We start from the raw sequence: 15,720 nt of genomic DNA, 5'->3' as shown, positions 1-15,720 counted from the left end.
TTGTTTTAGATATCATAAAATATAAATATTTTCTTTCATGAAACGACAAAGCATGGCATCAAATCGCGGTTAATTAATCGTGAATTTTTCATAACAAAACCGCATTTTTTCCCCATTTTAGTCGGCCTATGTGGCTACATCAACTTACATGTACGTATTTATACTGAATGCATGATTGTTTGGGTCATCCTGCAACAGGGGATCCAGGGCATCTTCTTCTTCTGACATCAGGTCGTTTTAAAGATGTAAAATACAAACGTTCGCTGTGACAGTCACAGTGAAGCTGTGTTTGTTTGGAAACGGAAACACGTGTGTTCTCCGTGCACACTTTCAGAAAACCCCGCGAGGCCCGCGATCCGGATCACGGAAAAATAAAAGTATACAGGCTATATATAGGCGAACTTCTTTTTTGTTTTCTTTCTTTGGCAGAGAAAAAAAATATTACTATTCCGAACAAATATAACGTTTATATCTGAATTTGAAGTACTTTATTAATCTTTTTTAAATTCAATCTGCCGATGTAACATTCTCAATAGGTGTTTTATGAAGTTACATGTAGGTTGGGTAACTGTTATAAACCAATATTGGTTTTATGCTTCTTTTTTTTAAAAAAAAAAGCAGAGATACCAGGCTGATTATTTCATACATGTATGTATGTTGTTTTAGTGTATCAACAGGTACTGAATTTACTAAAAAAAGGACAATACAAATAGTTTTCACCACTTTATTGTGCGACGCGCGTCGATTGCTGTTAGCGACGTCGATTTGTCGTTAATTTTTAAGAAAACCGCGCAGCATGTCCCAATTTCATTTTATTGTAATATAAAAACTACAGAGAATTATAATATGAGTAAGGGTCCATCAAAAAGAACATTTCCTCTACTTTTACAGGATGTATTTACTTTCCCCTATTTCCATATATAAATATAGATAAAACGCCGATCTGTTTAAACATTGAGAAATAAAATCGTAAAACAACGTATATGTGCAAAAAAATGCTATTTTCTTATAACTTTGCCAGGCATTAAAAATAATTTTTATATGTACTGAAAGCAGGGAATATATGCTTCTCAAAAATATAAAAAATATTGCATTCATAGGGAAAATAAAAAAAATCATAGCGAGGGGGGAAATGGCCTTGCGACAAAGCGTTGCGTCATATTTAGACGAAGTCATCTTTCATTTTAAATGCTTTTTTAAATTTAATGGCTCTATTTATTCAATCGATTTTTGCATAGTTAAAAAATATAGAAAATTTCCAAAAATATGATATATAAAACATATATATTACGTCCGTAGTTTCAAAGATTTATAGACACTCCTTTTGCGTAGCCCTGTTTTTACGCGCTATCGGTCATATTGACCGATACGGTAGAGAGAGAGAGTTAATGATTGATAGATTAATTATGTAATTGTTTCTATTCATTTCGCTTATAATTTATTTTTGACGAGTGCAAAATTAAGTTTATTATTAAGTGATTAAAATGTGAACATATTACAGTGCAAGAAAATGATGAATATAAACACAAAATAAAATGAATTTGTGACACAAATATTTCATCACTGAAAAGGTACTGTATACATGTATATGTATTGTAGAATTGTACAAATATCTTCCTTCATTGTTATAAGATTATACAACAGCTGTGTCGATCGTTTATGTCAGTCAGAAACGGTGTAGAGCTTATAATATGTTTTTCCATGTTGTACATACATTACTTGCTGACTGGAAATAAAGCTTATCTGTTTATTGTAGTGATCTGTGGTCCACCAGGGAGGCATTAAAGAAGACCAAACTGTACAGCCTAGCCTGGGACGGCAGTGACATGGTGTCCAGAGAGAGGTCACAGGTCGAGGTCCACAGGTGTTCAGGAATGATGAAAGTAAACCAGGCTTAGCTTCCAAGATTGTATATCAATTCTAAAATTATCCTTTTTATATTTTCTAAGTAACTTTCTATTTTTATCAAAGTCCAACAATGTAGATAATAATGAGTGATCAGTCATTTGAACACTTGTTCTGTGGTAATAGTAAAGATTGATGATAGATGTGTGGAGAAGGTGGTTATAGTAAAGATCGATGTTAGATGTGTGAAGAAGGATGTAATAGTAAAAATTGGTAGATGTGTGGAGAAGGTGGTTATAGTAAAGATTGATGGTAGATGTGTGGAGAAGGATGTAATAGTAAAGATACATGTAAATGTGTGGAGAAGGATGTAATAGTAAAGGTTGATGGTAGATGTGTGGAGAAGGATGTAATAGTAAAGATTGATGATAGATGTGTGGAGAAGGTGGTTATAGTAAAGATTGATGATAGATGTGTGGAGAAGGAGGTTATAGTAAAGATTGATGGTAGATGTGTGGAGAAGGAGGTTATAGTAAAGATTGATGGTAGATGTGTGGAGAAGGTGGTAATAGTAAAGACTGATGATAGATGTGTGGAGAAGGTGGTTATAGTAAAGGTTGATGGTAGATGTGTAGAGAAGGATGTAATAGTAAAGATTGATGATAGATGTGTGGAGAAGGTGGTTATAGTAAAGATTGATGGTAGATGTGTGGAGAAGGATGTAATAGTAAAGGTTGATGATAGATGTGTGGAGAAGGAGGTTATAGTAAAGATTGATGGTAGATGTGTGGAGAAGGAGGTTATAGTAAAGATTGATGATAGATGTGTGGAGAAGGAGGTTATAGTAAAGATTGATGGTAGATGTGTGGAGAAGGAGGTAATAGTAAAAATTGATGTGTAGAGAAGGTAGTTATAGTAAAGATTGATGATAGATGTGTGGAGAAGGAGGTTATAGTAAAGATTGATTTTAGATGTGTTGAGTAGAGATTGTTTGTAGTAGTGAAGATTGGTTGTAGATATATTAAGTAGAGATTGTGTGTAATAGTGAAGATTGGTTGTAGATGTGTGGAGTAGAGATTGTGTGTAATCATTAAGATTGGTTGTAGATGTGTGGAGTAGAGATTGTAATTGTTAAGATTGATTGTAGATGTGTGGAGTAGAGATTGTGTGTAATCATTAAGATTGGTTATAGATGTGTGGAGTAGAGATTGTGTGTAATCATTAAGATTGGTTGTAGATGTGTGGAGTAGAGATTGTGTGTAATTGTTAAGATTGGTTGTAGATGTGTGGAGTAGAGATTGTGTGTAATCATTAAGATTGGTTGTAGATGTGTGGAGTAGAGATTGTGTGTAATCATTAAGATTGGTTGTAGATGTGTGGAGTAGAGATTGTGTGTAATCATTAAGATTGGTTGTAGATGTGTGGAGTAGAGATTGTGTGTAATTGTTAAGATCGGTTGTAGATGTGTGGAGTAGAGATTGTGTGTAATCATTAAGATTGGTTGTAGATGTGTGGAGTAGAGATTGTGTGTAATTGTTAAGATTGGTTGTAGATGTGTGGAGTAGAGATTGTGTGTAATTGTTAAGATTGGTTGTAGATGTGTGGAGTAGAGATTGTGTGTAATCATTAAGATTGGTTGTAGATGTGTGGAGAAGGAGGTAACAGCGCCTACTCGGAGGAAGTCCTCCCTCTGTTCATCAACAAGGCTGGTTGTGACGGACAGGCTGGATCACAGCTGGTGGAGGATCTATGTGGGGTGTGTGGTGGACATGATGACTGTGTGGACTGCAGTGGGAAACTTAGTGGAGGTATATTGTACATGACATATAGTGAAAGAGATAGAAATGACGAACAAAACCTTTGTGCTCAGCGCATTGTGTCATGTGCAAGAATATATTTGCTTTAAGGGTTGGATCTAAACCATTTTAAAGATATTAGAACAATGAAAAAAATTATGGGGTTGGGATGACCCAGGGGCACTTGCCCAACAAAATATTCAATGCATCTTAACATGCAGCAAGAATATGTATGGTATAGGGCACAGGCTTGGATTAGAATTGACTATAGTAATAGTAAGCGATATAATTGCCTGTGGTATAGGGTATGTTATATGGTAACTATTGTCTGTGGCTTCTTAGCTAGTTATGCAAGTATGACTGAAAGTATATATAAAGATGAACACGTGTGGGTATTATTGTCTTATTACAGCAACTAGCTCTTGTTTGTCAAAGAAAAATGTACTGTATCTAAGACATTGTACAATTAATATTGTGAATTTTCAAAAAACTTGCTTCTATGCTAAGGAGTATTGCTTTTAGTCTATGTGGCTTTATCTTTGGTCATAACTTTTTAAAAAGTATACAAAATGGAGATTAGACACTTCATAATCTGAAATTATCTGGATGTTTAATTTTTGTTGCATGGGCATATGCCTACACATTTTCAAATCCTCCAGTCCTTGAACAAGAGAGACTGAAACAACATTAAACCTCAAACAAGAGAAACTGAAACATTACATAAAACCTCAAACTGAAACATTACATAAAACCTCAAACTGAAACATTACATAAAACCTCAAACTGAAACAACTGGCAATTGAAAAATCCTTGAGACCATAAACAGGAGAAATTAATGTAAGTTGAACATAAAAAAATCCTTCAGTCTATGACCAAGAGAAACTGAAATGTTCATAAAAAATCCTCCAGTCCACGAATTTGAGAAATTAAAGCAACTTAGAAAAATAATAACCCTCAACAATGAAATCCAGTCTCCAAGAACATGCTTTTTCTAAAAATGCACAAATTTGACCCCACAAAGATGTCTAATTCTTTAGTATTTAAATGTAGTCTTCTAAGGAACTACTGAACCAGAAAAGCCAAGATTTGTATAACATCTTTAAATTATGATTTTCAACTTTCTTCAAGCCATGATCACCATTGAAATTCAAAGTTTTACATAGGAATATAAAGGAAAATTCTTTAAAAACCTCCTGATGAAGAACAATACAATTTGTCGAATTAATAATTGTAAGCATCCTCATATTATGTAGTTTCAAGATTTTCACACCATGACCCTTGACGCCAAGGAAGGACCATAATAGGGTTTCAAAGTTTTAAATAGGAATGTACGGGAAAATTCTTAGGATAATAAGTAAGATTTCTGTACATTCTAGGAGGCTCAGGTGAACAATGTGGCCTGAATTTGTGAATTCAAATGGCAAAGAACATTAAGAATTTGACATGAGAAATTGGACTGTGATAGTTATGCCTTGATTTACAGGAGCTGTTATAGATTCCTGTGGAGACTGCACGGAGGGTGACACAGGGCGGACTAAGGACCACCAAATGGACTGTAGGGGACAGTGTGGCCTCAACTACTTTGACAGTACTCTCAACATGTGTCTCCCGTAGGTTGTCATGGATTTCAAACTGTCATTTGTTTATGTGACAACAGGTGCTCCCCTTCAGAGATGGTCACCAGTAAAGGCATCATTTGATATCCTTAGTTCATTTAGTCTTTCTCTCTCTGTGTAAACTTGCAGAGAAACTATCATCTAATTCACAAATTTCTGGATTAGAAAGAAACCTGAAAGTCTGTTAATTTAGTTTGAACTACAAAGTAATGTTTACAGAATTGTTGCACTGTCCTGAAAAGTTTTGAAAAAATCATAAGAGATTATTTTGTAGATTATAAATGTAAGAAAAACCCATTAAACTGACATACAGAACATTGAAAAATGGCCCATCTTAGCATATATTACTAAACAAATAAATAACAAGAGTTCTAATTAGTTAAATTCTATCAACTGTGGTCATTTGTGAAACAGTTACACTATTTTTCAGAAATAATGTGGATTTACAGCAGCTGATGACCCTATTTCAGGAATGTGATGGACAGATTGACAGTGATGCCTATATCAACAAGTTAGTGATACTTTCTATGACCACATATTCACTGCTCTTTCACAAGCATATAAATCAGATACTACACTAGATATAAATACAATTCTGAAAGGATCACTTAAAGGACACATCTCATGTTTTTAAACTTTTTAGTTTTTGGTTTTTTTTGTTTTTTTTTTAGCAAAATCGATTCTTTTTATGCTTAAACTGCTTTACATGTATTTTAAATAAAACATTTTGGCAATGCGTATTTTTCAAGTTTGAAAACTTGCGATATGCATATTTACTTCTATATTTTATACGCCATTATATGGGACCTTGAGCGAGAAGGTTTGAAAACAGTTGTTAGCCATTTCATAAACAGATTAGATTTATTGACAAAAGCCAATTATCACATTAACAGCTTGTAAATAACATTGCATTATGGTGTTTTGTGCCGTTTAAGGGTGTACTAGCTGTCAGGAGAAAGGATTTAGACTGAGCTTTTTTCAATTTTTTGAAAGAAGGTATGAGGGAAATGATGTGGATATTTTTTTGTTGGCACAAGAAACCTCCAGTAGCCTTTGTCCATGTACTTTTTCAAAAAGCAGTTGAGCAGAGACCCAGATAAACTGCGAAAAAATGGTTATATTGAATCTGTAAGCACTGCTAGGCTTACAACGTATGCATTCCGTTCTGGTCTTCATATGCAATACACACTCAACAATACAACTACCTCTCCACCCCAAACAGAAGCCCAGATGTAGAGTTAACACTGACCAATTAAACAATGACCTCTCCACCCCAAACAGTAGCCCAGATGTAGAGTTAACACTGACCAATTAAACATTGACCTCTCCATCCCACCCCCACCCCAAACAGAAGCCCAGATGTAGAGTTAACACTGACCAATTAAACAATGACCTCTCCACCCCAAACAGTAGCCCAGATGTAGAGTTAACACTGACCAATTAAACAATGACCTCTCCACCCCAAACAGAAGCCCAGATGTAGAGTTAACACTGACCAATTAAACAATGACCTCTCCACCCCAAACAGAAGCACAGATGTAGAGTTAACACTGACCAATTAAACAATGACCTCTCCACCCCAAACAGTAGCCCAGATGTAGAGTTAACACTGACCAATTAAACAATGACCTCTCCACCCCAAACAGAAGCCCAGATGTAGAGTTACAGACCAATTAAAGAATGACCTCTCCACCCCAAACAGTAGCCCAGATGTAGAGTTAACACTGACCAATTAAACAATGACCTCTCCACCCCAAACAGTAGCCCAGATGTAGAGTTAACACTGACCAATTAAACAATGACCTCTCCACCCCAAACAGAAGCCCAGATGTAGAGTTAACACTGACCAATTAAACAATGACCTCTCCACCCCAAACAGTAGCCCAGATGTAGAGTTAACACTGACCAATTAAAGAATGACCTCTCCACCCCAAACAGAAGCCCAGATGTAGAGTTAACACTGACCAATTAAACAATGACCTCTCCACCCCAAACAGAAGCCCAGATGTAGAGTTAACACTGACCAATTAAACAATGACCTCTCCACCCCAAACAGAAGCCCAGATGTAGTGTTAACACTGACCAATTAAAGAATGACCTCTCCACCCCAAACAGAAGCCCAGATGTAGAGTTAACACTGACCAATTAAAGAATGACCTCTCCACCCCAAACAGAAGCCCAGATGTAGAGTTAACACTGACCAATTAAACAATGACCTCTCCACCCCAAAGAGAAGCCCAGGTGTAGAGTTAACACTGACCAATTAAACAATGACCTCTCCACCCCAAACAGAAGCCCAGATGTAAAGTTAACACTGACCAATTAAACAATGACCTCTCCATCCTAAACAGAAGCCCAGATGTAGAGTTAACACTGACCAATTAAACAATGACCTCTCCACCCCAAACAGAAGCCCAGATGTAGAGTTAACACTGACCAATTAAACAATGACCTCTCCACCCCAAACAGAAGCACAGATGTAAAGTTAACACTGACCAATTAAACAATGACTTCCCCACCCCAAACAGAAGTCCAGATTAGAGTTAACACTGACCAATTAAACAATGACCTCTCCACCCCAAACAGAAGCCCAGATGTAGAGTTAACACTGACCAATTAAACAATGACCTCTCCACCCCAAACAGTAGCACAGTTAATGTAAGCACTACCAAGCTAACCCCAGGCATTGATTGTTATCCAGGTAAGCTCTAAGCAGATATGATTATAGGCTGGAGTAATGATGTGTCTATGCTACCACCACATGAAGAAAGAAAAATTATGAAATATGTAACGGGACCCAGTTAAATTTCACTTCAAGAGATCAAAAGTTTGAGACATCAAGCATAGATTTGCTTAGTCATAGAGAAAAAATTCAGGACAATGATTTCACTTCGAGAGATCAAGAACTCTGAAAAATCAAAGCTCAAGCCATCGAGATTTACCTGAATGTCTTTGTGTATGCAAAATGCGTATATCATTGTCAAGTTGTAATAAACAGAATCAGTAGGTTTCTTGTATACAATGTAATGACATCAATAAGAACTATAATCTTGCGTAGAATATGGTAAAAGTGTCCCTATCATTTTTCCAGGTGTGGTTACTGTGTGCTGGGTAATACAACACTAAATGAAACCCATGGGGAGGATCAATGTGGGGTGTGTGATGGAGAGGATGAGTGTAAGGATTGTGCTGGGGTTCCCCACGGGGAGTCTGTGATCGACTTCTGTGATAGATGTGTACTGAGGTACAGTGATGACTACAACCGAGGTTAGTATATTAGATACAGTAATTATCAGAAGGGAAAAGACACTCCAGTTTTATGCCATCCAGTCAGTGCATGACAAACCCCCCCCGATGTTAGTCCCATCAGTAGACTGCTAGTTTTCAGTCCTCACCAGTAGACTGCTAGTTTTCACTCTGTCCATCCATCTGTCCATTTGTCACAACTTAGTTTTCAAGACTTATTTTTCATCATGCTTTGATTTAGGAAGGTAAAAAAAATTATGCGATTTTCTATATATGTGTATACATACATTTGTATTAAAAGAAATAGAATAAACGGTACACAAAGTTAAAATTTTAACGTAAGCGCTTTCATTTTATAATCCTCAGGCGTTACATTTTAAAATAGTTTTGAAATGGCCTGACGTCATAAAGGCGTCCTAACATTTCACGTACATAACGACGTCATTTAAGAAATGAACATCACTTTTGAGCTGTTCATGGTCAATATGAACGGATTTGGATTTGAGGCAAATTCTGTGAATCGCGTTAGCGATTCACAGAAAATTTGCCTCAAATCCAAATCCGTTCATATTGACTGTAATGATTCCGGATATTTGAGGTACGACCATGCGGAGTTCTCAATTAGTCACTTTCCATCACGTGATCTAATTTGTGTATAAATACCGAGACTCCGCAGTCGTCAGTGTCATTCAGACAGAAGACCCAGCCAAGTTGAGAGGACGAGAGTATGGGTACTAATAAAGTATTCATGGTAGATAATTCCTCGCCTGTTCTTACAGTTAGAGAGTGAATTTGGAAGGCCATTAGAAGTCTGGCCTGCCACGAAGAGGTTGACCTCCAGCAAGGAGGCTAGCCATAATTCTTTTTTGGTGTCGTCCGCATTGGCTGAACAGACCGTCGTCCAGGCCGCTATACTCATTGTCCGTCCTGAATAAGGCATCCTACAGTGAGTGTAGTGGTTGAAGGGCTACCACATATACTGTCCGTCCTGAATAAGGCGTCCTACAGTATATGGGGTAATCCGAGGGCGACTGGGCTCTAGATCTACATTTTGTTAGTTAGCACTACCAGTTTATCGTTGCTTGCCTCTGATTGATATAGTGATTCTCTGTTTGATTATAATTTACCTAGATAAGGTTAGGACATATTTGTATATTTTGGCAGTCCACTAAAATCATACCAATTAGTTTAAATTAGTTATTGTTGAATACCCCAAACCCTGGAATTGACCAGGTACGATCCCAGAAGTTAATGTAAATACGTTACATTGACCATGAACAGCTCAAAAGTGATGTTCATTTCTTATATTTATATTTATGTGCTAAAACACCGTTAGTTTACATTGCTTCTATTTTGTTGCATAAAACGAACTCCTAGCCTCTGTCACAGTAGTTATTGTGACGTAGGTCAACACAGACATGACGTCACATTTCATCTCGTCCTGCCTTTTATCAACATTGCAAGGTGCACTGTATTTTGGAGGTAGGAGACAGCAAGATTGGGATGATAATCCACGTAAGTTTACAATCTTAATCCAAGGGTGTGACCTGCGAGATCTTTGTAACAGATGTTCTATTTTTTCAAATCATTACGCTCTCTCAGTCGCGTGCTTTAAGCTAGTTCATAATCTGTTCATAGTCGATGTGAACGGATTGTGTCGCACGCTGAAATTGGTTGGTTCATAGAGGAAAATGCGATTTGTAATATAAATATAAACGAATGAAAGGAAAAGGTTTTTACGTTAAGCATATTATGACGTCATAGATAATAACAGTAAACATATTTCACAGTGAGCTATTGAGAGCCGGTTTTAAAGTCTTAATAAAGTGTCTTTCTTTTTCTCGTCGGAAAATAGTATTTTCTGTATAAAGTTTATAAAACGGAAATACGTCATTATGTACGTGAAATGTTAGGACGCCTTTATGACGTCAGGCCATTTCAAAACTATTTTAAAATGTAACGCCTAAGGATTATAAATTGAAAGCGGTTGCGTTAAAATTTTAGCTGTGTACTGTTTATTCTATTTCTTTTAATATTTTATACCGGACGCTGTGATTTTTTGAAAAACACAATTTGGATATACATTTGTATATATGTTTTCATATCAGTTTTAAGTTTCATACCATTGATTTATTTTTATGAGACTTTGTGGCAATATAGTTTTCTAGAATTTTTTCTACAATGCTTTAACTTATGAAACAGATATTTGATATCTAATCCGAGAAGATACAGATTAAATTTCACTTTTGTCACCGTTGAATTATTCTAACAAAAATTGTAACACTTAGTTTCATTGGTGACCAAACTTCTCTAATTTCTGTACTCTATCTACTTTTATAAGGTCACCTGAGGGTCACCTGAGTTTACTCAGGTGACCTATTGCAATTGGTTGTCGTTCGTTGTCGTCCATCGTGCGTTAACAATTGAACATTTTTAACCTCTTCTTGATAACTAACATTCCAATTCTTTTCAAATTTGGTATGAAGAATCTTTAGGACAAAGGGGACATAAATTGTAAATTTCAGGACTCCAGCACCCCATGGGGCAAAAACTGCCCAAAATGGACCAATTTTCAAAAATCTTCTTCTCAAGAACCGCACATGTTTAAGAAAAACTAAATGCATGGTGATGGAGAGCAGGAAGGCTTCTACCAATATTGTAAATTTCATGATCCTTGGGGTAGGGGTTCTGACCCCAGGGCAGGACCAAACTTGGTATATATAGTGTTTATGTGTAAAGCACTTAAATAACATCTTCTTTAGTACTATTGATACTAAATTGAAACTAAATGGATATTTAGAAAGAGCAGGTAGTCCTTTACCAACATTGTAAATTTGATGATCTCAGGGGTAGGGGTTTTGGTATCAGGGTGGGGCCAAAATGTGCAGTTATTAAATGTGTGAACAATAGACATTTTTAACTTCTACTTGATAACTATCATTCCAATTCTTTTCAAATTTGGTATGAAGCATCTTTTGAACAAGGGGGACATGAATTGTAAATTTCAGGATTCTTGCACTCCTTGGGCCTTAGGGGCGGGGCAAAAACTGTCCAAAATAGACCAATTTTCAAAAATATTCTTCTCTATAACCACACATAATTAAGAAAAACTAAATGCATTAAGATGTAAAGCAGTAAGGTCTCTACCACAATTGTAAATTTCATGACCCCAGGGTGGGGTTGAACTTAGTATATAGTGTTTATGTGTAAGTTTGCTGATACTGTATACATTCTAAATGCATACTAAGGAATAGCAGAAAAAGATGTACAAAAAATTGTGAATTTCACAACCCAGGGTTTTGACTCTAGGATGGGTCCAAATTAGTCATATCTTTTAATGTTTCAATGTTAATACACCTATTATATTATGTGAAGCCTTTCATCAGTGTATTCACTTATGAGGGCATTGAAGTTGTAAGAACACATCTTGTTTTTTACTTTTACTGAATGTTAAAATTTAACTTAGATATTCAGAACAGGAATTCTTTTCACATAGCCCTTAGGAGTAGTGATAACTTTTCACTAGTACTCAGGTGACTGATAAGGCCTGTGGGCCTCTTGTTAACTTCTTCTTGATAACTATAAGTTCAATTCTTTTCAAATTTGGTATGAAGCATTTTTGGAATAAGGGGGACATGAATTGAAAATTTCAGGAATCATGCATCCCAGGGGCCTTAAGGGGGGGGGGGGGGGGGGGGGGGGGGGGGGGGGGGGGGCAAAAACTGCCCAAAATTGGCCAATTTTCAAAAATATTCTTTTCAAGAACCACACGTTTAAGAAAAACTAAATGCATAGTGATGTAGAGCAGGAAGGCCTGTACCAAAATTGTAAATTTCATGATCCCCGGGTAGGGTTTCTGATCCCAGAGTGGAGCCAAACTTACTATATAGAGTTTATGTGTAAAACACTTAAATAACATCTTATTTAGTGTTATTGATACTAAATGGATATTTAGAGTAGGTAGTCTTTTACCAAAATTGTAAATTTGATGATCCCCAGAGCAGGGGTTCTGACGCCAGGGTGGAGCCAAACTTAGTAGATAGTACATGTATTTATGTGTAAGTTTGCTGATACTGTATAAAATCTAAATGCATACTTAGGAATAGCAGAATAGGATATACAAAAAATGGGGAATTTTACAACCCAGGGTTTTGACTCTAGGATGAGTCCAAATTAGTCGTATCTTTTGATGTTTTAATGTTAATACAAGGTCTATTATTATGCCCCCCTTCAGAGAAGAGGGGCATATTGTTTTGCACCTGTCGGTAGACCACATGTTGTCCGCTCAATATCTTGAGAACCAACCATTCTCTTGATCGTAATGATATTTCATTTGTGGGCTGGTTATGAGTAGAAGAGGACCTCTATTGTTTTTCAGGTCACATGGTCAAAGGTCAATGGTCAATCTACTCTGGGCATAGGAATATACTGTCTGCTCAATATCTTGAGAGCCCTTTGCTTAACAGACTTCAAACTTGGTTCACTGGTACATCCTAAGGATTAAATGACCCCTATTGATTTTGAGGTCACATGGTCAACGGTCAAATTGGAAAGAGGAATATACTGACCACTCAATGTTTAGAGAATCCTTTGCTTGACAGACATCAAACTTGGTACACTGGTACATCTTCAGGAGAAGATGACCCCTTTTGATTTTGAGGTCACATGGTCAAAGGTCAAGGGTCAAACTGGACATAGGAATATACTGTCCTCTCATTATCTTGAGAACTCTTTGCTAGACAGACATCAAACTTGGTACACTGGTACATTTTTTTTTGGGGGGTATACTTGAATCACCTTGTCTGTCTGACCAACCGTCCATCTGTCCTTAGACATCATCTGTTCAGGGGATATCTTTAATATTGATGAACAGATTATATTAAAATTTGATGTATTTGTTGTTTGTAAATGTTTGAAAATTTTCAGCTTCTTCAGCTAAACCAATTTTAATGTTAATCTATGGGTGAAGGGCAACAAAAATTGTGAATTTCATGGACCCTGCTTCCCTGGGGCCTGTGGAGAGTGGCCAAAACCATCAAAATTAATGTACTAAGCTTAAGGTCACACCAATTTAGAAAATAGTTTTTTGGATTTTCAACAACAAAAAAAAAGTGAGTTGAGAGGGTGAAATTATTTTACAAATATTTTTTTTCATTTTGGAGATAGAAAATTTGAGGTAAGCGAACACAAGAAATAAAAATATTTGTTATTGAAATTTGTGATTTCAAAAACCAAGTGCTTAAAAATAAAGATCTAAAATCATCAGATAATATCATTTGTTTACCACATGAATTTAATATTTTTCAACTTTGTTGATACGTGCATGTATATAGTTTACAATAAATAAAAAGTATTTCAGGTTTAAAAGACTTTATTTTTTCATAGCCAATACTTTGTAACATTAACTGATCAGGTCTTTTAGAAGAATTTCATTTTTTAGTTTCATTTCTACAAACTTTCGATTCAGATATATATGAATTTCGAACCCATCTGTCCTGTTCTTGTCAGTGCATCTCCTCTGAGACCGCTCAGCAGAATTTCTTGAAACTTTGTAGTTAATAAGGACACACTGTGTAGATGTGCATATTCCCAAGAAATTCTGATTCAATAATTTTTCTGGGGGGTATGCCCCTTTTGAACTTAGAATTTCGAACCCGTCTGTACTGTTCTTGCAGTAATGCATATACTAAGCATTACTATTCATTGTGTGAGGCATTGTCAAGCAATGTTGGAGCATGGGGTATGTGAGCTTGCTCACTTTTAATTTCTTTCATTACTCCCTGTTTGGATTGTTAATTATAAAGTAAGTACTTCCTGTTTGGGCTGTTAATAGTAAGTACTTCCTGTTTGGGCTGTTAATAGTAAGTACTTCCTGTTTGGATTGCAGATTGTTATGATGGTTTAGGTCATGTCAATCAGACTATGTTTGGAGCCAATGGACGGAAATCTGTAGAGATGACGGCGTACACCATGGCTCAGGAGGAGAAGGAAAACCGGCCGTCTGCATTGGAGATCAAATCCTGTGGCTTGTTTAAAAAATCCTACTGGGATAAAGTTTGTCAAAGTCATTTTTTATCTTGGTATTTAATGTGTTGCACTTGATTCCTAATTTCAGAATCTTAATGCATTATACAATTTACATTTTGAAAGACAGTGCAGATATTGCAATGAGTTACAAAGCATTGCCCCAAAAGACAGGCTTAACATATAGATTGATTGTTCAAGATTTGCCTGGTGTTAAAAACCAAGTTATCATATTCTTACCAGAGAATATATTTGTATAATTATATCTTGTAGTTAAATGCTTTACTTTGTCAGTTTACAGCATTTAGTTCTTCTTCCATATCATTGTTTTAATTTAGGGTGACCAGGATAGTGGCACGTACATGTACATGAACAAATTTGGTATATTTTGTGGCAGGGTAAAATTTCATACTCCGAGTAGCACATGATCCCTTCAGTTACTGACTGGTAATGTGATTGTCTCTTGATTGAAAGCCAGTCCACATCTTGGAGCAAGTAGATTTTGCTGGAGTTTCCATAAAATAGGGTCTGTTAGCCAATTGTATTCAGAGCTCCAGATAAGATGCGTATTAGCGTAAATACTCGTTTAATTTGACCAGATACGCATTTTAAGTTGAAAATCATGCGTACAATTATGCATTAGTGAATTTACATACGCTTTACACTCCCAAAGTAATGCATACTTGTGATACATTTAGTATAATATAAATACGAATTACCTATTATCATTGAGGTATTGAAATATAATATGTCAGACACCCAGTAACATGATTATGATCCAATTCTGTATTAGTGGCAAAACAGCAAAGATAATCAGTAAATTACAAAATATTCTTTTGACGTCTTCTGAAAAGCAAAATAGTCATTGATTTGAAAATCAGGGGGTAAATACTCTTTGTGGTAAAAAATTATCTGGAGCTCTGTGTATCGCACAATACAGAAGAACACAGATAAAGCAAACACATGCACTTACAATGAATTCATGCTTACAGTGTATAGTGAGTTTTATTCCCTCTAGTTTTAAAAATGTATCATGACTTTATTGGATGTAGCAAATTATGTTCATAACAAATCAGAATTGATTACCTGTAGCACCTTGCTGTAAGTGTGTATGGGTACACTATAGAATTGATCACCCGTAGCACCTTGCTGTAAGTGTGTATGGGTACACTATAGCATTGATCACCTGTCAT

At 36.1% G+C, this 15,720-nt stretch overlaps 1 protein-coding gene across 1 annotated transcript in view; it reads left to right on the top strand.

Annotated features, from left to right (window-relative positions):
* Positions 1-15,720, top strand: part of LOC125673829 (uncharacterized) — a 109,750-nt gene that overhangs the window by 30,499 nt on the left and 63,531 nt on the right. The window contains exons 11-16 of the mRNA XM_048910662.2: positions 1,757-1,883; positions 3,488-3,653; positions 5,125-5,251; positions 5,688-5,768; positions 8,349-8,524; positions 14,391-14,557. Coding sequence (XP_048766619.2) covers positions 1,757-1,883; positions 3,488-3,653; positions 5,125-5,251; positions 5,688-5,768; positions 8,349-8,524; positions 14,391-14,557 — 844 coding nt within the window. The remainder of the gene's footprint in view (positions 1-1,756; positions 1,884-3,487; positions 3,654-5,124; positions 5,252-5,687; positions 5,769-8,348; positions 8,525-14,390; positions 14,558-15,720) is intronic.

This window comes from Ostrea edulis, chromosome 3, assembly GCF_947568905.1.
Source record: "Ostrea edulis chromosome 3, xbOstEdul1.1, whole genome shotgun sequence".
Lineage (NCBI taxonomy): Eukaryota > Metazoa > Mollusca > Bivalvia > Ostreida > Ostreidae > Ostrea > Ostrea edulis.
This window is presented reverse-complemented; position numbering and strand designations above follow the sequence as displayed.